At 47.3% G+C, this 27094-nt stretch overlaps 1 protein-coding gene across 1 annotated transcript; it reads left to right on the forward strand.

The window, feature by feature from the left end:
• Positions 1–990: 990 nt before the first annotated feature.
• On the forward strand, positions 991–20127 carry LOC107523822 (TRPM8 channel-associated factor 2-like). Its single transcript, XM_016195510.2, has 8 exons — positions 991–1057; positions 3468–4088; positions 9823–10814; positions 11033–11130; positions 14989–15202; positions 15542–15781; positions 16610–16947; positions 19514–20127. The coding sequence occupies exons 2-8, from the start codon at positions 3481–3483 to the stop codon at positions 19766–19768; spliced, it is 2745 nt and encodes a 914-aa protein (XP_016050996.2). The 5' UTR covers positions 991–1057; positions 3468–3480; the 3' UTR covers positions 19769–20127.
• The last annotated feature ends 6967 nt before the right edge of the window (positions 20128–27094 follow it).

A 27094-nucleotide genomic window follows, 5' to 3' on the forward strand; every position in this document is an offset into this window, starting at 1 on the left:
ACTTCATTCCTGGTTGTCCCCACTCTCAAAGAGAAGCAAACAAACCTGCTTTAAAATACTAAAAGTATGTTTTGATCAAGTTCCAAAGAGAAATACAGTAAAAATATAGCATCATGTTAATTTAAGGGAAAAGACTGCCAATGAACCAACCAGCACTGCCAAGTGTGCGCGGGAGGCAAGGTGCTAAGGATGGAGCATGACTTTGGAAGGGAATGAAGCCGTAGAAGCAGAGGCCACACTGCCAAGGTTAGAACCTCCTAGGACCCTCCCACCTTCTCAGCGCTCTCAGGTGCCATTCCAGCAGCAGCCACTCTCTAGCTTTAGCCGTGGTTTCTGCAGCCAGGCACGGACCTGTCTGTTGGGCGATGTAACAGGCGCGTTTCCTTCCCAGCAGCAGCGTCGCTGGGCACCATTTCTGTGCATAACACCAGGCCCTGTTCTCTTAGCTGAGCTCCCTGCACCCCCCAGAACCGCCCCAGCACAGGGTGCGCGGCAGGTGCTGACCACCAGGGGGCAGGCCCGCAACGCAACGCAGGAGCTGCCGCGCGGCGGTGACGTGGCACCGGGGGTTCCAGGTTCTCCGGTGATGCCCCCGGGGACCCGAGAGGAGGGCGCCCGATTCCCCGCGGGGTCGCGCCCCATTCCGCCTTCGGCCCTGGGTTACGTCGTTGCTGGGGCGCTGTCTGCCCCGAATCTGGTTTACTGGAGACTTGGAGTTTGCGTTCCACTCCCAGGGCGACAGCAACCGGGCCGTGCGCCCTCGCGCCCTCCGGGACCCGTCGGGGGGATGTGGGAGAGCGGGTTTCGGCCCCGATCCCCGTAGAGGCCGAGGGATCCTGCCTCCCAGACACCCCCCCCAAGTGCGGCTGGCCCGGGGCGGGGTGGGGGTGGGGTGGAGGAGACACCTCGGGAGGGCGGATCCAGGGCGCGCCCCGCCCCGCCCCGCCCCGCCCCGCCCCGTCCCGCCTTGTCCCGCGGGCCTCTTTAGGACCCAGGACTGAACACCTGCAGCATCCCCTGCGCCGGAGCCCGAGCCGCAGACCAGAAGCCCCACAATGTGAGTGTTTCATCCGCGCTCGCGGTGGACGCCCGGGCCCCCCGCACACTGCGCCCCGGGCGCCAGGCGCACGCCCGGGAACCTTCCCTCGGTCGGCGCGTCTCTCCTCTTACCGCCAGCTTTTCATCTCCGTTTGATTCGCCGGCTTGAAACTATTTACTATTTGTCTCAAAACACTTTCTTCTCGCCTCTTGGAACAAGAATTTGACAGAGTTGGGGCGGGGGGGGGAGGGGGAGGAGGCGCGCGCGCAGGTTGGTCTGGAGAGTTGGGGGTCAGCGTCCCGAGGACCTATTACTGATCTCCTGGGTTTCGTCGTGGTTTTTCCGGTAAAACGAGGGCTGCCCAGATTAGTGACAGATTTCCCTCGCTATCTCAGAGGGAGTTAACAGGATCTGGACCTCGAGGGGACGGCCTCCCTCCGGCCTTTCCCACTCCTGAACCCCAAGGCTGGGATCGCGCACCCACGCGGTCCAGGAGGCGTGTGGCTCCCTCTGCGAAGTCGCCGTCCTAGGAGCAATACTGAGAAAGAGGTGATAGATTAAAAACAAACAAACAAACAAAAAGTCCCTGGCTGTGCTCAGTGGTTCGAGTGTGAGCCCATCCACCGAAGGGTCACGGGTTCGAATCCCGGTCAAGGAGACGCACCTGGGTTACAGGTTCTCTCCCCAGCCCCGTACAAGGTGTGTGCGGGAGGCAACCAATCTATGTGTCTCTCTCCCATCTATGTTTCACTTTCTCCTTCTCTCTCCCTCCCTCCCATGCTCTAAAAAAAATCAATGGAAAAAATATCCTTGGGTGAGAGTTTAAAAAAAAAAAAAAAAAGCCCTGGAATTTTACGGGAAGCACAGGTCAAGCCTACCAGAGAGTCCATGGAGAACCAACAGAGAAAGGAGAAAAAAAAATCCAGAAAACAATGGAAAGCCCAGACCCTGGAGGCCTGGAAATCCAGAGAGAGGCGCTCAGCTCTTCCCTTATGGGCAGTGGGTGAGATTGGGGGGCTCTTATTAGAGAGAGGTGTGTAGCGTGGCTTGAGAAAGGTGCAGATGAGAATACGTCCTGGCATCCTGGGGAGGAAACCAGATTGCTTTCCTCTAGATAGGAACCTAAACGAAAGGCAGTGACGTGAAGGACGATGGACGTCGAGGCAGCTGACTTCATATGGAACCGAAGGGGGGGGAAAGCCCAAATCAGCAGGGGGCTTGGGTACCTGTCTTAGGTGAGATCTTTTTTTCCAGAGCAAGGCCTGGCAGAAGGACTTGGGTGCACTTAGTTGATCTGGGAAGGGAGCCCAGAACCAGGGTGAGGACATGGGGAGGAAACAAGGAAGGGAAGGAAGTGAAGGAAGGGCATGTCTCTCAGCTGTTTTCCACCGTGGGCCCCTGGAGCTCGGTTCCTCCGGGGACCTCTGAGGACTCTAGGACACATCTCAGGCAGCCACTGAAGTCAGAAAGGGGGGGGGGGGGGCGTGCACCGGCACCAGAGCATCTACTAGAGGAGCCTTGTCACTTGGAGAAGCTACAAAGGGCAGCAAAGGGACAGACACATTTTTCTCAGTGGTCCCTGTGCACGCAGCCCAGGACAAAGCGTTTTTACATGGGCTCTCTTAATCTCTCCAATCCTCTAAGAGATGTATGATTTTTTTTCTGCACACAGGGACACTGAGGCTTAACTAAGTTTATCCAAGAGGAGCTGCTTTAAGGGGGTATAGTGAGCTTAGTTTCAGGAGCAGCGAATTTTAAACGAGCCCCCCAAACCACAGAATGCTACCCCAAAAGAGGTGGCGAACTCCCCAGTTAGACAAGCTCAGTCGGGAGGCGTTCCTCACTCGTTTAGTCGAAGAAGCTGTCAGAACAAATGCAGTTTCTGAAAGGTCACCTGACCTTTTGGTCCAGAGAAGTGACAGAAAGACAAGTCATCTCCCACATGCGGGTCACCTGTCCCAGTGACTTACCAGGCCCTGCAGCATCGTTCCCTCCCCACTCCACCCAGGTCCTACTCCTCCCCGCCCAGGTTCTCTGCGGCCACACTGTCACTTCTCTTAGTGGGACCTTACGTGTCAGGTTTCAGCTTCCATGTCCCTTTCTCATAACTGCCTTTCCTATCACTGAGTTTAAAGTACTCTTCCAGTCGCTCAATGACACCTCACTCTGTTTTCTTTTCCCCCCAACACTTATTAGTTGCTGCATTTTATTGATCTGTTTGTCACCTCTTTATTTAGGGTCCTTCCCCTTCTAAAATACTAGCTTCAGGAAAGCGGGGGCCTGGTTTGTTTTGTTCCCTGCTGCTCCCCCAGTGCTGGCACACAGTGGGGACCCAAGAAATGGTTCTTATCTGAAAGCATTCAGCCTTTCATGTGTTCCCTCACTGCTCCACCTGCTCTGACCATGCCGTGTTTGCTTTCTTCTGCAGCAACGGAGTGACCATGGCTGCTTTCGAGGCCCTTATGCTTGGATTGAAGAGCTGGGATATCCCGAAAAGTCCCACCCCGTGTGAACTGCTCCTCGTTGGAGAGTCCGCCTTCCCAGTGTTGGTGAATGACAGGGGCCAGGTCCTCATCGCTGGGTCCTTCTACGGCCAAGGCCGCCTGGTGGTGATGGCCCATGAGAGCTACCTGCTGGAAGCCTGCCTGGCTCCATTTCTTCGCAACGTCGTAAACTGGCTCTGTCCCTCTCCCGGGGCTCGCGTGGGAGTGCACAGGAGCGTAGAAGCACTCATTGCTATCCTGCAGTGCTCTGGGGTGAAGGCGCAGGTTCAGCAGGAACCGGGAGACCCCTTGGGGGTTTACTGCATCAATGCCTACAACGAATGCCTGGCTGAGGAGCTGGTCCAGTTTGTAAAATCTGGTGGAGGCTTGCTCATCGGGGGCCACGCCTGGCACTGGGCCAATGAGCACGGTCGTGAACACGTTCTGTCCAAGTTCCCCGGGAACCAGGTGACCAGTGTGGCTGGAGTGTACTTCACCGACATCTATAGCGACATAAGCCAGTTCAAAATCTCTAAGAAGATACCCAAGATCCCACTTGAGGTCAGGTGAGTAATATGTTCCAACAGGGAGCCTTCCCCAGTGGCCCTGTTGAAACCAGGCCTTACCTTCCATCCCCTTTGCCACACTGCCTCCATGATTCCCTAAAGGTCCTGATCACCGTAACCCCCCGTCTGTGTACCTGCGAGTGCCTGTCTAGCCAGCCCAGATATAAAGCCCCGGGAATGCAGCCACACTGCCCGTCAGGTGTGCCGCTCTATCCTCGGCGCCTGACGGGTGGGAGAGGGCAGCAAACCTTGTAGACCATAGAAACCCATCCAAAACCATAACCGGAGAAAGGGTGGCCCAGGGTACTAGCGGGAACCCGCAGACAGACACCCTCACGGAATGTACTGCCGGGGGACCCGAGTCCAGCCTCAGCCGAAAGCAGCTTGAGCAGACCGACCCCTAAATGGGGCCCAGGCCCTCCGTTCAGATGCCTCCTTCACAGGGATGTCCCCTCTGAGGTTTTTCAGTGAACTTTGCTGCCAACGAATCTTGGTCAGAGGCTCCTGAACAGACCCAGCAGGTTTGCTGACTTCAAATTTCTGCTGAAGGCATGGGAACTCCTTCAGAGGGATGGTCTGTGTGCCCAGGGGAGGGCCCACCCCCCAAACCAACGGGAGATCCCATCACTCGGCCTCTCCCCGAGGACAAGAGCTGACTGCACAGCTGGTCTGTACGCCGGAGGAGGGCACAGCAGTCCCTTTTTTACGTGCAAAATCAGCCGCAAAGGCCCTTGCCTCTTTAGTGCCAAGACGCAGAACAGTCCGGAGAAAACGTTAAGCTCAGATCAACAGCTCATTACCCCGCACCTTGTGTAACCTGCAAGGTCTGGACCATATCAGGAGCTGCTCACAAGTCAGTGCGCGCTAGTAGCTTAGGCATCTCACGAAGGCCCCGCGCAGTCTCCTCGGCTTCTCTCCGCAGTCCCCTCGAGCGTGAGGGGTTTGTCCAAGGACCCCCAGCTGTCGCCGCACAGTTCTGTTTTTATATCCAAGATCCGTACATGTGGAGTTTCCAGGAAAAGACTGCAGAGAACGAGGCTAGATCCCGGAATCACCCTCTCCACCAAATCTGACCAAATGGGTGAGAAATAATAACGAGGCAGCTGAAACTGGAGGGTTTGGTGCTGAGGCCTAGGTCGCTGAGCACTGACCAGTTTAGAGATGGGTGGCTGACGGGTGACCCAGTGTACGGCCTCTCCGATACCATCCCCACCCCAGACGCGCAACTGAAAGCGAAGAGAAACTTGAAACCACGAATCCAAGAATGATCATCACCACCTCTCACGTTGTAGGAGAATGAACAAGTGGTGAGTGGACATCTAAGGAGAAACCACCCTCAGGTGGAAAAGCAGCAGAGTGACTTGGGGAGGCAGGAGGGATGCTGTTTCCAGCACCGTGGTGGACTGAACCCCAACGAGTGGAGGGACAGGTCCCCAGCGAGGACAGTAATCTGCCCCAGCTGGTCTTTGCCCTTCAGTTAGTGCTACGAAGCTCAGGTGATAGGAAAGTGGAAAGAAGCAACCTACAGACCTCAATACAATTTGAGAAGGTGGGTGGATGTGTGTATAGAAACAAGCCGGTCCTGGGTGACTTAGAACATCACAGAGAATTCACCCACTCTAGGCCAGGACACGCGAAAGCCCTGCCCGCACCGGCTGCAAAAAAAATCCATAGAAAGACCACATACAAATGCTGTGATGATTTTTAAAATGGAAATATAAGAGAGACAGAAATTTAGTATGGAAAGACGATGGAATCAGTCACACCTGGAGGAAAAAGGTGACCACCCCCCGTGAACAGAAGCACGTTTCCTGAGAATGCTTCCAGAAAGCCAGGAAAGAACTTTCTAAAAAAAATGTATGTTAAATAAAACCGGAGACAGAATGAGATGAAAGGGGGATTTCCAAGTCAAGAAAACAAATTAAGAACCAAGCGCCTCAGGTAAAATAAGTCAACTCGTCACCACAGGGGACAGAATAGACGAGGCCAACCTGTGGCCACAGTGACAGCAGCTCACTTCCCACTGAACTTTCTGATCACTGCCGGCTTTGCCATGACAGGCCAGTCAGTGGCATTCAGAAGGCCATCGCCCGTGTCACCTGTCTGCTCGGGTGGGATTTGGTGTGTGACCTAAACGCCACCGCCTCTCCTTCCCTCCCTTCCTCTGTGCCTTCTGCTCTTCCAGCTCTAAAGGGACACGCTTCTCCTTTTTCATCAACGCAGTATTGTCGGCACCTTCCTGCCTATCCAAAGCCTCTCTGGCACACAATATACCTGTCGATCGCCGTGTAGCCCGCTGTGGGCTTCACGCAAACGCTCCACAGTGGAAGAGAGATTTCTGGTGTGTGCAGGTGAGAGCCACCCTGGATCCGCTTCCTGTCCTTGCCAGTTATTAGCTAAGAAACATGGGGCGAACGGACTAACGTTTCTAAGTCTCATTTATAAAGCGAGAAGGATACCTTTCAGGTTTATTATAACCATTAAAAGAGATCATCCCTACGTATAAATGCCTGGCCTGTATGAAACCTCCTTAAATAATAGCTGCTTCCATTATGCCATTATCCAGATTAAATATTATAAAAAAGGTATCTTACAAGACTTAAATACTGGCAAGTAGAGATCTGAGATCATTCGCATTACCCTTACCCGGCCTCCCGTCACCCCTCCGGCCTCCGGCCCGGCTCTGCTGCAGGCGCACGGGCTCCCTCTCTGGGCCGCAGGCTCTTCCTGGAGGCCCGGCGCTGCTTTCCTCGGCCCGACCTGGGCAGCCCATCCTGACTGCCTAGTTTAAAATTTCAGAATTGTGCCAGGCACTGTCTTAGGCATTTAATACAGAATGACCTATTGAACACTGGCAACGCTGAGAGGGAGAGTCTTTTCCGGAGAGGAAACAGGCACACTCCTATGAGGCAGTGCGGCTCAATGGGTCATCTCGCCCCGTGGCATGTTAACTTCACCTAATTGCATCCTCAAAGCCCCCCTAGTGTCTGTGGCATGCCTAACTGCCTACAGATCCTGTCTCCCCGCCGGGCTCAGAAGTAGGTGCTTCTGGAGCCAGAGACATACATACAAGATGTGGTCCTACCCCTGAGCAACTTTCTGAGTTGGTGCCAGTGTTTTTAAAAGTAGGTCCAAGAATGTGAGGAAACATCCAAACCAGTTTTATGCATCACCTTCAGCTAAGGGTTTTATGAGGATCAATTTTCAGAATCGGGACTAGTAGCTTCTAGGGCTGGCAGAACCAAGTACCACGAAGCGGGTGGCTAATCATCTCATAGTCGGAGGCTGCAAATCTGAGATGGAGGCCCTGGAAGAGTTGGTTCCTTGTGAGGGTTGCCAGGGTGAACCTTTTCTGGTGGTGTGTTGGCTCTCCTTGGCCTTTCTTGGATTGGTGAAGCATCACCCTGATCTCCACCTTCATGGACACCCGGGATTCTCCCTGTCTGCTTTTAGTGTCCAGAGTTCCCCTTTTAAAAAGGGCACCAGTCATATTGGATTAGGGGCCCACCCTACTCCAGTATGGCCTTATCCTAACTTAGCTAATTACCTCTTCGATTATCTGATTTCCAAATAAGGTTGCATTCTGAAGTGCTGGGGGTTAGGACTTCCACATATAAATTTATAAATTTCGGAGGGACACAACTCAACCGGTATCAGTGACCTTTAGGTATTAAGGTCCCTGTTTATCGGATATAACATCCTATTATCAGATCAGTATACTGGGGGTATTTATGTATTTTAAATAATCATTGACCCCTGTTGAAGGCTTTCTGTGTATCAAGCAGTGTATTTGCCAACTTAGGAATGTTATCTTTATTTAATATGCCCAGAAACCAATGAGCGAATGGCAGCTTTGAGAGGGCAAGTGATTTTCATAGGGTCCTCTGGCCGTCGTGTCGAGGGAGGAAGCAGGATCATGCCCGGACCATCAGAACCGGGGCCCACCAGCGACCCGCTCAGCTGGATAGTAGACTTAGGAGTGAGCGTGAATCCGAAGGTTAGCAATTTCATTAACGGCGGCTCTCCAGACTGAAGGTTTTCTGTCATTAGGTGAGACTTTAGAAGGTGCTTTTCAGAAGATTCTGGAAGAACACTTAAAAGTGGAAGCCAAGTCTACAAGCTAAGTCTTGTAGCTCAATGTCATTAACTTCCCACAAGTCTAGGGTCTCTACAGGTAGAACAGGCTACGAGCAAAACTGATGCCTGGCCTTGGCCGGTGTGGCTCAGTTGGTTGAGCACCGTCCTGTGCACCGAAAGGTTGCTGGTTCGATTCCTGGTCAGGGCACATGCCCAGGTTGTGGCTCCAGTCTCCGGTCGAGGTGCATACAGGAGGCAGGTGAACAATGTTTCTCTCTCTTTCCCTCTCCCTTCTCCCTTCTTCTCTCTAAAATCAATAAAAACTTTTTTTTTAAACAACACTGATACCTGAACCCGTATGGCATTCGCCATGTTACTTTAAATCCTGTATCTGTGTCTGGTTTTGTGTTTTTTATCTGTTTTTGCTTTGTTTTGGGTGTTTTGTTTGTTTTGCAAACTTCAGCTTATTTAGTGCACAGTATCTTGGAATCTGATTTTTAAAAATTTCTCACTAAGCATTTTCCACTATCTAATTCTCTTAATTACCACTTGGTATGCTCTCTAGGGTTAACCATAACTTATTTAACCAGTTTCCTATTGTTTGACATTTAGAGCATCTACTAATTGGTTTTTTTAAAAGAGAAAGAAGGAAAAGTCCTGGAATACAAAACCTTTTCTGAATCATTACATTTTGAACATTTCTCAATAAAAAGTAGTAAATACATCATCAGATTTAGGCGAGAATTTTGTTTTGTTACAAAACAACAAAAAAGTGTGTTTGTATAAATCTTCAAGTGTTATGTTAAACAACTTACTTGTAATGTGTCCCTGGATCAGAACTGGCACAAGGTGAGGGTAATTTGATGTTTTTTTACAGCCCCCCCCCCACCTTTTGCAGAAAATTAGCTCTGAGATATGTATAAGTAGAACTACTTTCTCTTGGAATAATAGACCATTTCTTCTAATTTAATTCATTTATATGTTTAACTATTTGAAAAGATAGGAAATTCAAGCCAGACTAGCTCACACTCAGTTGACTGACATGGGAAGAATTCATTCGGAGAGTGTGGATTTTAAGATGTGCGAGCCCGGCCGAGCATGGCTCAGCGATTGAGCATCGGCCTAGGGTCCAGGAGGTCACGGGTTTGATTCCCGGTCAGGGCACAGGCCCGGGTTGCGGGCTCGATCCCCAGCGGGGGGTGTGCAGGAGGCAGCCGATCAATGACTCTCATCATTGATGTTTCTATCTCTCTCTCCCTCCCTCCCCTTCCTCTCTCTGAAATCAATTAAGATGTATTTAAAATAAAAATTTTTTTTAAATGTGCAATTAAGGCCACTACCTCTTCAGTATTTCATCAGATCTATGGCCACATGGATTATAAGAGGCACCGTTATTTTATGTGTCACCGAGAAAGAGCAAGCAATGCCCATTAAACAATGACATGCCATCAGTTGTTAAGAGGTGAAAACATATGCCTCAGACATGAAAAAATAAATGGTTCTGTGCACTACAGTCCTAAGTGTTACCAGTAAGAACAGGAAACTGGCATGAACCTGGTGGTCTCTGTACCCACACACAGATTTCTCTCTGCAGTGAGCTCAGGTCAGTGGTTCATTGACTGACTGTAACCCCTTTGTTCCCCGTTTCACTTTCCAGGTGTGGAGAGGAATTGCAGCAGGACCAGAACCAGCTCCTGAAAGGGATCTGCGAGCTGGACATCAGGATGGGAGGAATCCCCTCGCAGCTGCTGGTGCACGGGGCCCTGGCCTTCCCTCTGGGGCTAGATGCCTCCCTCAGCTGCTTCCTGGCCGCTGCCCGCTACGGCCGGGGCCGGGTGGTCCTGGCTGCCCACGAGGGCATGCTCTTGACTCCCAAGTTGGGGCCCTTTTTGCTCAATGCCATACGCTGGCTATCCAGAGGCCAGACTGGCAAAGTCGGGGTGGACACAGAACTAAAAGACCTGTATGCCCTGCTGTCAGAGCATGGCGTGGAATGCAGCCTGGAGCCCCGTGTGACAAGCTGCGTGGCTGTCTACTGCTGCAAGGCTTACAGCAACAGTCAGGCGAAGCAGCTGCAGGAGTTTGTGGCTGAAGGAGGGGGCTTGCTGATCGGGGGCCAGGCCTGGACCTGGGCCGCCCGGAACCCGGACTGCTCCGCCTTGGCTTGTTTCCCTGGTAACAACATTCTCAACTGCTTTGGCCTCAGCATCCTACCTCAGACCCTCAACCCAGGCTGTTTCCCTGTCCCCACCCCCGAGATGAGGAGCTACCACTTTCGCAAGGCGCTGTTGAAGTTCCAGGCTTCCCTGAACCATGGGGGCGAAAACTTGGAAAAGAGCTGGATGAAAAAACTGGAACTCGATGGGGCCGCCTTCCTGCAGATCCCTGCAGAGAAGGCCCCTGCGTACACATCCATTCACCGATATTTACGGAAGATGCTGAAGGTGTGGGGCATCCCAGCTGTGAGCCCCAAACACCCAGTGGCCAGTGGTTCCCGGGAGGCTGCAGTGCTCCACCTAGCCACGGAGCTCGTCAGCTCCGGGACCGACTGCACCGAGCTGATGAATTTGCTGCAAACCAAGAAACTCGACACCAGCTGGGCCCCCTCGGACTGCCCCATCACTGTGGACATCCTTGGAAACAACCCAGGTGTGGAGGGAGGGGAGAGTGCTGGGAGCTGCGTGGGACCCGGGGAAGGTGGGTTAGCAGGTGCTGAGGTCCAGGAAGAGGCGCTGGGGTCCTGCTTGGGGTTTAGGAGGGCTGAGAGCAAGGAGCATGGGTGAGTTAGGGTATGTCGGGGAGGCCTGCACCTGAGAGTGAGGCTTCGTGTGGGGGAAGAGCTCAGCCTTTCCTATGGCTTTTCTCAGGCAAGAGTGACTCCTGGGTGAGCACTGGGCTCTACGTCCCAAATGGACAAAAGGCAGAAGTCTCACTGTCTGCAGCTGCGGCCTCCGCCGGCCTGAAGGTAAGGCCAGAACACCCACTGCCCTCACCCCAAACCTCAGGGCTGCTTCATGCCCATCCAGCTCATGGCAGTGCTCCCAGGAGCTCGGGAAGGGAGTATTCTGCCCGTTTTACAGATTTCCCAGGTGAAGCAGCGAAATTTGACGGGGCCTGAGGCAGTGAGCGACGTTGCCAGAGCGCTAACATCAGATCCAGGACTCAGCCCTAAGCCTGCGATTTCTGTGCGTGGCAACGTTTGAGACAGCAAGTGTGAGAAGGGGGGCCCGTTGCATATTCTCAAGCTCACCCGTTTCCCCATAGCACACTGCCTTTCTGGGCTTTACCGCTTTACCTTGACACCTGAAGGGTATACTTAATCTGGTCACTCACAAAACTAGGCCCTGCACACAGAATTTAAATTCGCCCTGCCTCAGTTCTGAAGGTCGCTTCCTTCCACCGTTAGGGTTTCTTGTGTCAGGCTCCTTTCTGGAGCTCACTTATATTAAACCCAAGAAAAGCAATTCCAGGACTCCAGACAAAGGAGTACTCAGTCCATCAGACCAGGAGGGGAGCCCTGGGCAAGAGAGAAAGAGAGACTCGGGCCTCCCCCTCAGGCCAGATCCCACAGCCTGTAGTCAGATCTCCAGTCTGGGCACAAAGGGCAGACAGGACCCATCAGGCTCATCCCCAGCATCAAACTCAACGGGCTGGTTTAGGGTCCCCGTAGAACAGCCCGGGCTTCTGCCTGGTATGAAGGGACCCTAGTCAGAATCAGCCTCAAGAGCTGTTCTAATCCCTGAAAAAGTCATTCTATGTGCCTTTCAGTCCATGTGACTTTTGGAGTGCTAAAATATCACAGGTTTCCATGCACAGCTCAGAGAAAAGAGAAGCTGGAGTTTGTCTTTTTTTAATTTTTTTATTTTATTTTATTACCGTTTACATACATTATTTTGTGTTAGTTTCATGTTTATAGCATAGTGGTTAGACAATCACATACTTTATACACAGTCTTCCCCTCACTAATTCAAGTACCCACCTGGCACTATACACAGTTGTTACAATATTATTGACTATATTCCCTACGTTGGACTTGACATCCCATGGTTATTTTGCAACTACCAATCTGTACTTCTCAACCCCTTCAGCTATTTCACCCAGTTCCCCAAACCCCTATCCCCTCTGGCAAACATCAGTCTGTTCTCTGTATCTATGAGTCTGTTTCAATTTTGTTTGTTCATTTATTTTATTCTTTAGATTCCACACATAAGTGAAATCACATGGTAAGACAAATCTTACTCTGACCAACTCATTTCACTTAGCACAATACCCTCTAGGTCCATCCATGCTGTGGCAAATGGTAGGATTTCATTCTTTTTATGGCTGAGTAATATTCCACTGTATATATGTACCACAGCTTTTTTATCCACTCCTCTATTGATGGGCACTTGGGGTGCTTCCATATCTTGGCTATTGTAAATAACGCTGCAATGGACAGAATGGTGCATATATTCTTTCGATTTAGTGCTTTGGGTTTCTTCAGATATATATATATATATATCCAGTGATTTCACTTATATATATATGGATCATAAGGCAGCTCCATTTTTAATTTTTTGAGGAGCCTCCCTACGTGTTTTCCATGGTAGCTGCACCAGTCTGACTTCCCTCCAATAGTGCATGAGGGTTCCCTTTTCACCACAGCCCCACCAAACACCTCTTGTTTGTTGATTTATTGATGACAGCCATTCTGAGAGGTGTGAGTGATATGTTATTGTGATTTTAACTTGCATCTCTCAGATGATTAGTGACACTGAGCATCTTTTCATATGTCTATGGCCATTTGTATGTCCTCTTGAAGAAGTGACTATTCAGGTTCTTTGCCCATTTTTTAATTGGATTGTTTGGGGTTTTTTGCTGTTGAGTTGTATGAGTTCTTTATGAATTTTTGATATTAAGCCCTTAGAGGGTGTATCATTGGCCAATATCTTCTCCCATTCAGTAGGTTGTCTTTTCATTTTGTTGAGAATTTCCTTTGCTGTGCAAAATCTTTTTAGTTTGATGTGGTCCCATTTGTTTATTTTTTTTCTTTTGTTTCCCTTGCCCGAGGAGATACATCAGAAAAAATATTGCTATGAGAAATGTCTGATATTTTCCTGCCTATGTTTAAAATTAAAAATGGAACTGCCTTATGACCCAGTGATTCACTTCTGGGTATGTTTTCTTCTAGGATTTTTATGGTTTCGAGTTTTACATTTAAGCTTTAATCCATTTTGATTTTATTCTTGTGTGTGGTGTAAGGAGTGATCTAGTTTCTTTTCTTTTTTCTTTTCTTTTTTTTTTTTTTTGCGTGTATTTGTCCAACTTTCCCAGCACTATTAATCAAATAGACTGTCTTTACTCCATTGTGTGTTCTTGCCTCCTTTGCTGTGCATATAGGCATAGGTTTATTTCTGAGCTTTCTAATTTGTTCCATTGATCTATGTGTATGTTTTTATGCCAGTACCATGCTGTTTTGATGACTATAGCATGTTTGATATCAGGTAGCATGATACCTCCAACTCCAGGTTCTTTCTCAAGATTGTTGTAGTTATTCAGGGTCTTTTGAGGTTCCATACAAATGTTTGGATGACATGTTCTAGTTCTATGAAAAATGCCATTGGTATTTTGATGGGAATTGCTTTGAATCTATAGATTGCTTTTGGTAGTATGGACATTTTAATGAAGTTAGTTCTTCCAATTCATTAACATGGTATATGCTTCCATTTATTTATATCATCTTCAGTTTCTTGCTTCAGCATTTTATTATTTTTTGAGTACAGGTCTTTTACCTCCTTGGCTAAATTCATTCCTAGGTATTTTATTATTTTTTGATGCAACTATAAATGAGATTATTTTCTTAGTTTTCCCTTCTGATAGTTCACTATTGCCATATGAAAATGCAACCAATTTCTGAATATTTATTTTGTATTCTGCTGCTTTACAGGATCTATTCATCAGTTCTAGTAGTTTTTAGGTGAAATTGTTAGGGTTCTCTATATACAGTGTCATGTCATCTGCAAATAATTATATATGTTGATTTTAGATAGAGAGGAAGGGTGAGGAAGAGAGAGAGAGAGAGAGAAAGAGAAACATCGAAGTGAAGAGAAAAACATTAATTGGTTGCTGCCCGACTGCATGTGCCCTGATCGGGAATCGAACCAGTGACCTTTCCGTGCCTGGGACGATGCTTGACCAACTGAACCACACTAGCCAGGGCTAGGTCCTTGCTTTTCATCACTTTGAATATTTCGTGCCACTCCCTTCTGGCCTGCAAGGTTTCTGTTGAGAAATCAGCGGACAGTCGTATGGGGGCTCCCTTGTAGGTAACTAACTGCTTTTCTCTTGCTGCTTTTAAGATTCTCTCTTTGTCTTTAAACTCTGATTTTCACAGTCAGATGTAATGCGGGCTCCTCTTCCCAGCACTGGTGCTCCGGGGTAGGGAGCCTGGTGTGAAGTTGATACCCCGTGTTCTTCCCGGGGTACTTTTGCAGCTGAGGTAGCTGTTGGTATTCTCAACCACTGCACATGGCTGCGTGGCCAGCCCCTTCGTGTCTCCACCCTTCCTACCAGTTTCAATGTGGAATCTTCTATAAATCCTTGTTTATAAGACTTCTGTTCAGCTAGTCTTTAGTTGATCACTCAGGTTGATTGCTCTATAACTTAGTTGTAATTTTGATTTGGTCCAGGGAGGAGGTGAGTGTAACTTCCGTCTACTCCACGGCCATCCTGGAGCTCTTGAAGTTTTTCTAATACCCTGCATCCACACAACATTGCACACCACCCCACACTCACACACACAGGGACCTAGTTCCTCCCACACACGGTGGAATCGCTTTTCCAGGTACAGATTGGCTGCCACACCGATGACCTGACCAATGCCAGCAAGCTGTGTCGAGCCCCTGTGGTGACTCGCCAGTGGTGTATGGGAAACACCACTCAGTCAATCTCTTGCCTCTGGGGTGGCCTTCTCTATGTCATCTTACCCAAAGGCAGTAACCTGGGACCCATCTCCGTCACTGTTAAGGGGGCTGTGCCTGCCCCATACTACAAGCTGGGTAAGTGGACTAAACGTTGAGGGGTGAAGGGTCTGCTGAGGGTGCTGCAGTGGTTAGAGGCTGGTTGCTAAGGAGGAGAGGGGTAAGGCCAGGTGGGCAGAAGGAGGGAGAACTGCTCGATGTTGAAGTGGAGGCAGGAGAAATCGATCACCCTGTCTGTGGGGACTGCAGGGTAGAACCAAAGCAAGGGCCTGGAGGCCTGTCCTTCCCTTCACAGCATGGAGACCTGCGTGATAGTAGTTCATTATTTCCGTATCTTCCTCCTGGAGTTCAAGTTGTGTTTTTCAGTTCAAGGGAAGTTGGGGAAGCGGCTGACAGATCCGTGGTATTTATTGCCAGGTAAGACATCCCTGGAGGAGTGGAGGAGCTGTGTCCAGGAGATCCAGGCTCCCTGGGGAGAGCTGGAAACAGACAACATCATCCTGACTGTGCCAACAGCAAACCTCCAGGCCCTGGAGGACCCCGAGCCTGTGCTCCGCCTCTGGGATGAGATAATGCAGGCTATAGCCAAGCTGTCGTCTCAGCCCTTCCCCTTCCACCGTCCTGAGAGGATTGTTGCCGACGTGCAGATCTCCTCTGGTGGGTGCTCCAGGGAAGGACTTCTAGTCAGTGGGCACCATTTATTATTTTGCCCCTTTTTAATGTCCAGTATGGGAAAGGCATAATCTTACTGATAAAGGTAGATAGACATAAAAGACATGGACCTTGATGGGATGCAAAGATGTTTACATGGGAGAAGGTACATCATCTACACCTACAAGGTGAGATTGCACAGGATGGGTAGAACCACCTCAGAAAACATAGTACCAGGAGTTCACAGATGACACTGGGAGAGGCTAAAATAGAAACATTTCCTTCAAGCATAAGTCAGAATTGGCAATGAAAAGAGGGACTAACGAGGCTTATATTAAGTATTGAGTGGTTTAGAGGAAAGAAGGGAATCTAAAGGAAAAAATAAGGAAGTCTGGTTCCCACGTGGGAAAAATTCCTCTGGGCCTCAAGATTCTCTGTGTTAAAGAGTATACATCTGGGCAGTAGTAGTCTGCATAGGAGAAGAGATGACACCATTCTCATTTCAAGGGTCTCAAACTCACAGCCTCACACGCATAGGTAACACACGCAAATGAAGCCCGGAATTATATCGAGAACGTGTGAAGTGTATTCATAGTCTTCAGGGCCCCAGTGAGGTGGAGGGTGTAACTCCAGTGTGAGGGGCTGGGTGGGAGCAAGGACTCCAGTTTCTGACCAAGTCAGGAGAGCCATCTACTTTCCAGTGAGCACAGAGATCCTGGAATTAACTGGCTGCAGCCAGGATGTTGAGGGAAAGTTACACAGTGGAGAGGAATGAAGGGAGATGGGTTCGGGTGCCCCCCCACCATGCCTCAGCTCTTCCTTTTGGGTTCCCAGGCTGGATGCATTCAGGGTACCCCATCATGTGTCACGTGCAGTCGGTGAAGGAACTCATCAGTGAGACCCACATAAGAAGAAGAGGTCTGTGGGGACCCATGCATGAGCTGGGCCACAACCAGCAGCACCATGGGTGGGAATTCCCCCCAAACACTACTGAGGCTACTTGCAACCTCTGGTCCATCTATGTGCATGAGACAGTCCTGGACATCCCCAGGGCTCAGGCCCACCAAGCTCTGTGCCCTCAAGCACGAGAGAAGAGAATCAGAGAGTACCTGAAGGAGGGAGCCCCCCTGTGTAAGTGGGACACGTGGACAGCTCTGGAAACGTATCTACAGGTACTGAGCCGAGATTCGGGGAGGTGGGGACCATCACACCCCTTCGTCCTGTAACACCCTTCACCACCCTCACCAGCCTGGGCCCCCCCCCTCCCCCGGACACGGGAGACTGGGCCGTACGGCGATTTCTCACCTTATACATTTCTAGATGTGAAATAAGCACAAGTCCCTGTCTCCTCCCCCAGTGCTACTTGGGATTTTAATGTTTTGGAGTTGTCCCCCTTGCCTCCTGTGATTTTGCGATCATAAGTAAGAGGAAAGGAAAAGTATTATGAAAAAGAAAAAAAAAAAAAGTAGAGAGAAACACAGCCTATTGGCACTTTGGCCAAGAGCAGAAGTTCTTGGCCAAAGTACCAAGTTAGGCATTCTTGAGATTGAATCGCAGCTCTTCCACTCATTGGTTTTGACCTTGGTCCCCTAATAAGCGCTCCAGACAGGGTCATTGTCTTATTTCGCTTTGTTTTACCTCACTTAGTTTTATGGGCCAAGTGAGTGTTACGTCCCTTCATAGTAATAGTGATGTGTCTATGGGACAACTGCAAGAAGGAATGGTAGGAGGTCAGTCTAGCAAGGAGATTCGCAGATTTCTGTCACCCCACTTGAACCCCAAATGTTTTTAGAATCATTAACTAACTAACTCACCAACCAACTCAGTAGGAGGAAGCCCTGAACCAGGTCCACTTCCTGTGAAATAAGCACAAGTCCCTGTCTCCTCCCCCGGTGCTACTTGGGATTTTAATGTTTTGGAGTTGTCGAAGCTGTTCTCCAAATCAGATCTCCTACACTGTCCTCATCAACCCTGCCGCTAGGAGCTGGACGGCGCACTTCTCATAGACGCACATACTAAGATGAGTTTAAACAGCCTGTCCAACATCACACATTTAAAGGACGGACCCAGAACTTAAAATCAGAAGTTAATGATGAGTTATTTCTTTTTTATTTCTGCTTTCACTCATTTTTTTTTTTTAAATATGCCTTTATTGATTTCAGAGAGAGGAAGGGAGAAAAAGAGAGAGAGGGAGAGAGAGAGAGAGAAACCAATGATGAGAGAGACTCATTGATCAGCTGCCTCCCGCACGCCCCCTGCTGGGGATCGAGCCTGAAACCTGGAATCTAACCGCTATCTCCTGGATCATGGGTCGATGCTTAACCACTGAGCCACACCGGCCGGGTATCTTTCACTCACTTTTCTAAAGAGTGAATGTCAACGAAATGACTTTGCGTTGCCTCCATTCTGGATTCTTATTTAGCCAGTCTGAGGGTCTACAAGGAAACAGACCTTAGATGGTAGGAGGTTGCCACTGAAGCGGAAAGTCAAAGGCCTAACTCTGCCCTCTCCACCTCCCCACTCACCATGGGGCCCTGAACTTCATTTTGCAAAAGCCATCTTGGCGCCTGAGCCTCGGCCTCGGGACAAGCAGACACCTGCTTCCCGAGCCTGCAGGGGCTCTCCTCGCCCTCACGCCTCCCACTCCGCCCTAGCTCAGGTCCTCATTACCCTTCCTTGCCTATTTCAGAAGCCTCCTAAATTGTTCCAGCACCTTGCCTCTACCTCTACAACCCATCTTCCTAAACAATCTTCATATTCCACACTTAACACTTTCCCAGTGCTCTCCTCTCCACGCAGCATAAAGTCGAAGCTGGTTAGCAGAGTGTGGAAGGTGCCTTATGGGAACCTCCAGCTCCAGCGCCCAGTTTCCTCACCTCCGTAATTACCCTCCATTGCACCAGGCTGCTTCCCCCTAGGAGCATACCTTGCTGTTCCAGGCTTCTGTGCCTCCCCATGTTTCCTTCCTGCGGCTGAAACTTGTTTGAACATCTTATCTATCCCCTGGCAGGTCACCTATCAAAGTTCAGCTCTATTGCCCTCTTCTCTCCATAACATCCCAAGGATGTACTACATGAGGGTTTTTCATCTCACTCAGGCTCAGACCTGTCTGATGCCTGGGAAAACAGTTAGGATCTGGGGGATCTTTTTTTTTTAAAATATATTTTTTATTGATTTCACTGAGAGGAAAGGAGAGGGAGAGAGAGAGAAATATCAGTGATGAGAGAGTCATTGATCGGCTGCAGCCCGCAACCCGGGCATGTGCCCTGACCGGGAATCGAACCCTGATCGCCTGGATCCTAGGTCGATGCTCAACCGCTGAGCCACACCCGGCCGGGCCATTTTTTTTTTAAGTTAAAGATAATAATAATCATAATAACTGTCACTTATTGAATATTTACCCCCTTTCAGATATTAGGTTCCCATGACATCCCCTACTAGACTCAGGGGGAATAGGTTTTTGACAGGAGGTGGAATGAGCCAATGGGATTGTATTTATGTGCAGGGGTCATGTGGGGAGACAGGGACAGATAATAGTGAAGCTAATGAATGATTAAGAGGCAGCAATCACCCACAATGACACATTCCGATGACCAAGCTCGTTGCAGTTCCTTTTGGAAACTGGACGCCTCATAGAGCCTCTGATTCTATGGAAAACCACTTAACCTCTCTGTGCTTCGTATTTCTTTTTTCCCTTCTTTCAAAATAAAAGTAGTGATTTCATAAATGTCTTCCCAGCTCCAGGAGGCCTTTGGGTGGGAGTCATTCACCTGCCTCTTTGCTGAGTACCAGAACCTCGTCGAGATCCCCAAAGACAACGTTGGCAAGATGAACCTGTGGGTGATGAAGTTCTCCAAAAAAGTGCAGAAGAATCTGATTCCGTTCTTTGAGGCCTGGGGCTGGCCCATCCAGAAGGAAGTGACTACCAGCCTGGCCTGTCTGCCTTGGTGGGAGGAAAACCCGCTGTGGGCTTACATCCACGCTGAGAAGTAAAACGTGCAGAGTCACTGTGGGGACAGGAATGGCCACTCGCCAGCTCCACCGCTTACACTGTCACTCTCTCCAGGAGCCATGCTCCACCATCCCAGTCCTCCAGTGGAAGCCTTTTTTCGTCTAGACATCTTGAGATCCTGCAGGCTTTTGTAGTTCTAAAGATCACAGATTACCATAATAATGGAATAGCACTCCCTCACCCCTGCCAGCCCTGAACAAGGCCCCTGATTTCTTGTGCTTTGAGAAATTCTCCAATAGCAAGAGAGGCAAGCTAGTATAGTGGAGAGAGCCTGTGATTGATTCTATGGGAAACCACTTACCCTCTCTGTGCTTCTATACTCTTTCCTTCTTTAAAAATAAAAAGCAGTGATTTCATAAATGTCTATCTTGTCATGTTTGACCCCCAGAGCATATTCAACGTACATCTGCACTGAAAGCCCTCGTAGTGATTCAGGTATCCAGGACGTGGGGATAAAAAGCCTATCCCTTGATACTGGCGAATGTGTTCCTGCACCCCGTGCAAGGGCATTCTTCAGCTTTCGCCAGGTCCCAGAATGGCTCGTACGTCCAGTTTTGTGGGGACAACCTGAAAACTGAATCTCACTTCTGAGTTGACTACCTTGAGGTTAGCATTCGGTCCTCATGCAAGAGATTTTCATGAATATCAGAGTCGCTCCCAGGCAGCTTTGTTGAGGTCCTAGCCCATCTGCTATCCTTTCTCCTGCTTCTTGGCGATAACCTAAACCGGTCATCAGCGAAGTCCAACTAAAACATTTTTCACCTTCCCCAAGTCCTCTTAAGTTCGCTAGTAGAACAATGTGAGCTTTGTCTTTTCTCATAGAGGATTTGCCCTGGAGCAGACCCTCAGGCTGTCACATCTTTTTCCTCACAGTCGGTGGGCTCCACTTGAGTTGTGACAGTGAGAACACAAGCCAATTTTCCACTGATAGCCAGTGGTCACCAAGGCCCCGCCTCTGGAATGCCATGATTCTGCAACCATACATTCTTGTTTTTTAATTTTTATTCATTGATTGGTTTTTAGAGAGAGGGAGAAATGTCGATTTGTTGCTCCAATTATTTATGCCCTCACTGGTTGGTTGTTGCATGTGCCCTGCCCGGAACAGAACCGGCAACCTTGGTGTATGGGGATGATGCTCTAACCAACTGAGCTACCTGGCCAGGGCACACTCTTGTTTTTAAAGAAACCTTTAGATAAAGAGGAAAATATCTGTCATAAGCAAAGAATCTGTGGGTGTTTTTTTTTCCAGCTTTGGAAAGAAACAAGGAGTCTGGTTGGAATGACCAATGGCTGTGTGTCTACTCTTTTAAAGTCTCAATTTAATGACCTATGCATGCTGTTTACCGGCAGTCACTCCTCCCCTGCTTTCAGTACTTCGCATCACATTGGCAGTGAATGCTTGTCCGTGTTCTCGCCCCTCACCAGGCCGCACGTTTCATGAAGGCAGGGCTGATGCCCGCATTTCTCAGAGCTTTATCTCCAATGCATGTCCTAGTGCCTGGCATGTCAAAAGGTTTCCACAGGTATTTGTGTACTCAATCAAGGTATGCAAGACTGATTTAGGATTCCCAATTCTTATCCCCCCTGAATATTCTAAGAGGCCTATGATAGTTACTAAAATTCAAAGAAATTCTCCCATTAATCTAGAAGGAAGTTTCAGTATGACTTCAATCTTTCTTCCACTTTTTCTACCTCGTACCTGGCTACATACAAATGTTGGTCATATTGTTGGTCAGATTGTATGAAAGGGAACTTTCCTTTGGCTTCCTCCCCACGCCTTTTATATATTAAAGATTCAGGACCTATGAGAATGTTTAGCAAATTTTTTTCGGAGGATGATGATGATGGAAATTTTCAAGGGAAATAATCAGCTTTCAATTAAAATTTTTTAGCCCTTTCCATTTTATGGTCTCTGTCTTTCCTTCTTCTGACACCGGTTTCTTTTCTCACCTTACTTGAACTTGAGCCAGCATTAATTTTGGTGGGGTTTTCCTTCTCTGTGAAGGATCACTTTTCCCGGCCCTGCTATATGTCATTATATTCCAGATCAAGGGCATTCCCCTAAGTCAAGATGATCCCCAAATCTCTTTATGTCATCAACCAAAATAACTCGAGTCCTTTCCTCTCTGTCCTCAAGATGGCATACTAAGCACAGGCTCCAGGCTCTTCGACCCGGCTCTCAATCACCTAGAGAGACTAGTCTTTTGGTTAGGACTTGACATTTTACCGTCTCTGTCTCGACTTCTCCCCGCACAGGTTTCTTTTCTCACCTTGCCTGAACTTGAGCCAGCATTAATTTTCGAGGGGTTTTCCTTTTCAGTGATCCTTCACAGAAAAGGAAAACCAGAAGGCAGGCTCCTTCTAGAGGACCCGGGGAGATGGTATCACATGGTTCAAGAAAACCAAGAGCCTGCCTAGCACAAAGTGCTTTCAGAGCAGCCGTGGACACGGGAGCGGCCCAAGTCCAGGGGAAGTGAATTGGAGGAACAGGTGAACCTCAAGAATGCAAAGATGATGCGATTCTAGGGTATCTAATATGTTCGCTAAATTCACAGATTACAAGAGAAGAATTTTACGATCATGTCCAAAATTAATTTGAAAAGTCTGAGATCCAGTTATAACCGAACATTTGCTGCACAGTCAAGTGGAAAGAAATGTCCTATAACAAACAGTACATCTACCAGACACCATCGGAGAGCATTATACCAGTAGTAAAAAGTTAGAAGCATTCACATTCAATTCAAGTACATGCAAATAATGTTCACTCTCAATGCTATCCTCAACATATCCCAGCAGGTCCTTATTAATGCATTAAGAGAAGAAAAATAAGCAGATCAAAAAGGAAGAGACAAAATAGTCATTATTTTCATAAACTATGATCCTCTTTATTTGGGGGTGGAGCAGTAGACTTAGCTGATAAATTGGGAGTGATGGGGACAAGTAGAGAGAGATCAAGGATGATACCCTAGGCTCTTGGCTTGAGCCATCAGAGTTTTTCATACTTTAACTGAGATAGTGGGAAATGAGAGTATGAGGTTAGGAGAAAATATCAAATAGGCAGTTTGATAGATGCATCTAGACTTTAGAAGTTTAGAATACAGAATTAAGAGGAGATATTAGAATGGCAATTTGATAAATGAGTCTAGATTTTAGAGGTTTAGAGTACAGAATTAAGAGGAGATATTAGATAGGCAGTTTGATAGATGAGTCTGGACTTCAGAGTAGGGGTAATGTCTGAAAATGTAAATTTAGAACTTACCAGAATATAGATGGTACTCAAAGTCTTAGGCTGAGTTGAATTCCTTAAGAAGGAGAACACTGGGAATGCTACAGGCCAACGTTTTGAAGCAAGCAAACGAAGTTGGGAGGGACTAGCCTGGTGAGATAAGAGGAAAGCCCAAATTTATGATAGTATCACAGAACTGTGGGAAAGAAAATATTATGTTAAAGCAGAGGAGGAGGGCAATGTCAACAGTCATGTGTTGTTAAATACTCATGAAAAAGTCATGTCACATGAGGGTTGAGAGGTAACTTTGGGAACAGTGCTCATGGAGGTTGTTGGTGATCTCATCAAGGTAGGTAGTGGCTGAGTCAGAAACCCACCTAGGGCAGGTTGAGGAGAACCAGAGGTGAGGGATTCAAGATAACTCATATTCAAATCGCTTTTAATACATTTTTCTTGGTAAGGAAGCAAAGAAACAGGTAACGGAAGGATTCAAGGGCCAAGGGAAGAGGTTGTTTTTATTTCATTTTATTTTATTTTTAAATATGTTTTCATTGATTTGAGAGAGAGGAAGGAAGAGAGAGAGAGATAGAAACATCAATGATGAGAGAGAGTCATCCATTGGCTGCCTCTTGCACGCCCCCTACCGTGGGTCTTGCCCAAAACCTGGGCATGTGCCCTGACTGGGAATCAAACCGTGACCTCCGGGTTTATAGGTCGATGCTCAATCACTGAGTCATACTAGCTGGGCAAGAGTTTGTTTTTTAAAATAATGAAATAGTTGAGAATATTTATACTGTATATAGTTGTGAATAATCCAGAATGGAGGGAGAAATTGTGACTTATGTGTTTGAAAAGGGGGGAAAGTACATTATATTTAGTATTATATGAAAATATAAGGTAGTTTTCAAGTAAAGGAAAAAAGATTAGCTAGAATGTGATCTATAGGTCAGCCAGAAAAACTGATTTTCTATCAACTCAATTAGATTTTATTATGTGCTTGAAATTTAAGAGAGTAATGTGTAAACAATATTTTTTTTCTTTTAATGAACTATAATTAGCTCAGAGATTTTTTTAAAATCCTAACCTGAGGATATGTTTTTTTAAAAAATTGATTTGAGAGAGAGACGAGGAGAGTGAGAAACATCAATCTGAGAGAGAAACATCAGTCAGTTGCCTCCCGTATGCACCCCAACCAGGGATCGAACCTACAACCTGGGTAGGTGCCCTGACTGGGAATCAGACCTGCGACCTTTTGGTGGACAGGATGATACTCCAACCAACTGAGCCACACCACCCAGGGCTATTTTTATAACAGTAAAACATCTGGGGGAGGTGGGTTCCCCTAACAATAGCACCTTACTTCTCAGTATATCTTTGGGGTCTAGGATGAACCTATGTTGACAACAAACATATTGATTCACATCTAAAAACCTATGAATGAAAAGTGGAAATTTGATGGGAATCACCAGACTCTATTCTCAACTCACTGAATTCTGTTGAACTTGAAAAAGGCATAGGGGACTTTTAGTTTCCTTTTTTTTTTCTTTTTTGGCTACCTGGATCCAGAATCAGGATCCTGATTCTGTTCGGAATCCTACTCCAATATTCCAAGTCTGAGTGGAAGGCAGGGTCCTTTTTCACAGGATGCTAGCTAAAAATGCCAAATATGTATATTTTCTACCCTCAACCCTTGTAGCTAGAGTGTAGTCAGTCGGGTCCACTGGGATGTTGAGTCCCAAGCAGATAACTTGAGAAGAGTGGAATTAATTCTGTCAGGGGCATCCAGTGACCAGCAGCCACCTCCTCACCAAATCCTTCGTGTGGCATAGTTGTAGCTGTACGGGCAGATATCTTACTGTGCTTCACTCTATCGTGTTTTTCAGATACTGTGTTTTTTACACACTGAAGGTTTGTGGCAACCCTGCGTCGAGCAAGTCTATTGGCATTATTTTTCCAGCAGTGTTTGCTCACTTTGTGTCTCTGTATCACATTCTGGTAATTCTCACAATATTTCAAACTTTTTAATTATATTTGTTGTGGTGACCTGTGATCCGTTATCTTTGATATTATACTGTAATTGTTTCAGGGTGCCATGAACCGTGCCCATATAGGACAGCAAACTTAATCAAGGAACACTGTGTGTGTTCTGACTGCTGCACTGACTAGCTGTTCCCCCATCTCTCTCTCTCCCCCTCACTCCCTTTCTCTGTCTCTCTCTCTGTCTCTCTGTCTTTCTGTCTTTCTGTCTCTCTCTCTCTCCCCCTCCCCTCCAGCCTCCCTATTCCCTGAGACACAACAATATTGAAATTAGACCAATTTGTAACCCTACAGTGGCCTCTATGTGTTCAAGTGAAAGGAAAAGTCACACATCTCTCCCTTTAAATCAAAAGTTAGAAATAATCAAGCTTAGTGATAAAGGCAGGTTGAAAGCTGAGACAAGCTGAAAGCTAGGCCTCTTGCATCCATTAGCCAAGTTGTTAATGCAGAGAAAAAGTTCTTGAAGGAAATTAAAAGTACTCCAGTGAACAGACAAATGATAAGAAAGCAAGGCAGCCTTATTGCTGATGTGGAGAAAGCTTTAGTGGTCTGGATGGAAGATCAAACCGGCCACAACATTCCCTTAAATGAAAGCTTAATCCAGAGAAAGGCCCCAACTCTCTTCAATCCCATTAAGGCTGAGAGAGGTGAGGAAGCTGCAGAAGAAAAGTTTGAAGCTAGCAGAGGGTGGTTCATGAGGTGTAAGGAAAGAGATCATCTCCATCACATAAAAGTACAAGATGAAGTAGCACGTGCTGATATAGAAGACATAGCAAATTATCCAGAAGATCTAGCTAAGATAACTAATGAAGGCGACTACACTTAACTGATTTTCATTGTAAAAGGAACAGCCTTATACAACAGTGAGGTGATTGTGTGGGGGGAGAGAGAGGAAGAGCATACAGGGGACAAATGGTGATGGGAAAAATAAAATAATAAAATAAAATAAAATTAAATTAAATTAAATTAAATTAAAAAAAAAGAAACAGCCTTATTTTAGAAGAAGATGCCATGTAGGACTTTCACAGTGAGAGAGGAGAAGTCAATGCCTGGCTTCAAGCCTTCAAAGGACAGGCTGACTCTCTTGTTGGGAGCTAATGCAGTTGGTGATGTTAAGTTGAAGCCAATGCTCATTTGCCTTTCTGGACATCCTAGGACTCTTAAGAATTATAAATCTACTCTACCTGTGCTCTATAAAGGGTACAACAAAGCCTGGGTGACAGTACATCTGTTTGCAACATGGTTTACTGAATATTTTAAGCATACTATTGAGACCTACTGTTGATTAACAATGTACCTAGTCACTCAAGAGCTCTAATGGAGATGTGCAACAATATCAATGTTGTTTTCATATCTGCTAACACAACATCCATTCTTCAGTTCTTAGATCAAGGAGTAAATTTGACTTTCAAGCCTTATTATTTATGAAATACATTTTGGAAGGCTATAGCTGTCATAGATAGTGATCCCTCTCAGGCCAGCCTGTCAGCCTCCTTCTCCAAGAATTCTACCCAATTCTTAGAATCCCTGGAAGTCCATATAACACCTTTATTTTCTATTTTGCATCAGATCCCATTTGTTTCACGGTGATCTAAATCTTGGCCACTTAAAGCTGGCTTTAGCGTCAGAAAGAGGAAAGAAAGAGAAAAGAATGAGGGTGAGACTACTTATATCCAGAGTATACATCTCTAGAAAGTAAAATTCATTCCAGTTTCATCTTTGTGTACCACCTTCCCTAATCACTAACGAATGCATTGCACATAGGTTTTCAATAAGTATTTGTCAAATAAATAAATCCAGAAAAAAATGGAAAACATTCTAGAATAGTGGATAAAGACCTGAAATAGGGGTTAGGAATTAACGAATTCCTTTCTTTTTCTCTACTACCTCAAATTCTCTCTGGACATCACTTTCCTATTTGTAAAATGAAGAGGCAGACTAGCTCTAAGTTCCTTTCAGCTTGCAAGTGCTTTGATTTGGAATAAATATACTAGCAATTGTGTATTAGGACTTAGAACTCTGTTAGTGTAACTTTTAAAAAAAA

Source organism: Miniopterus natalensis, chromosome 10, assembly GCF_054644295.1.
Source record: "Miniopterus natalensis isolate mMinNat1 chromosome 10, mMinNat1.hap1, whole genome shotgun sequence".
In the NCBI taxonomy this organism is placed as follows: Eukaryota; Metazoa; Chordata; class Mammalia; order Chiroptera; family Miniopteridae; genus Miniopterus; species Miniopterus natalensis.

Coding starts and splice junctions, on each gene's coding strand:
- LOC107523822 (XM_016195510.2), top strand. CDS start 3,481: ATGGCTGCTTTCGAGGCCCTTATGCTTGGATTGAAGAGCTGGGATATC. Junction 10,815..11,032: donor CATCCTTGGAAACAACCCAG/GTGTGGAGGGAG, acceptor GGCTTTTCTCAG/GCAAGAGTGACTCCTGGGTG. Junction 15,203..15,541: donor TGCCCCATACTACAAGCTGG/GTAAGTGGACTA, acceptor ATTTATTGCCAG/GTAAGACATCCCTGGAGGAG.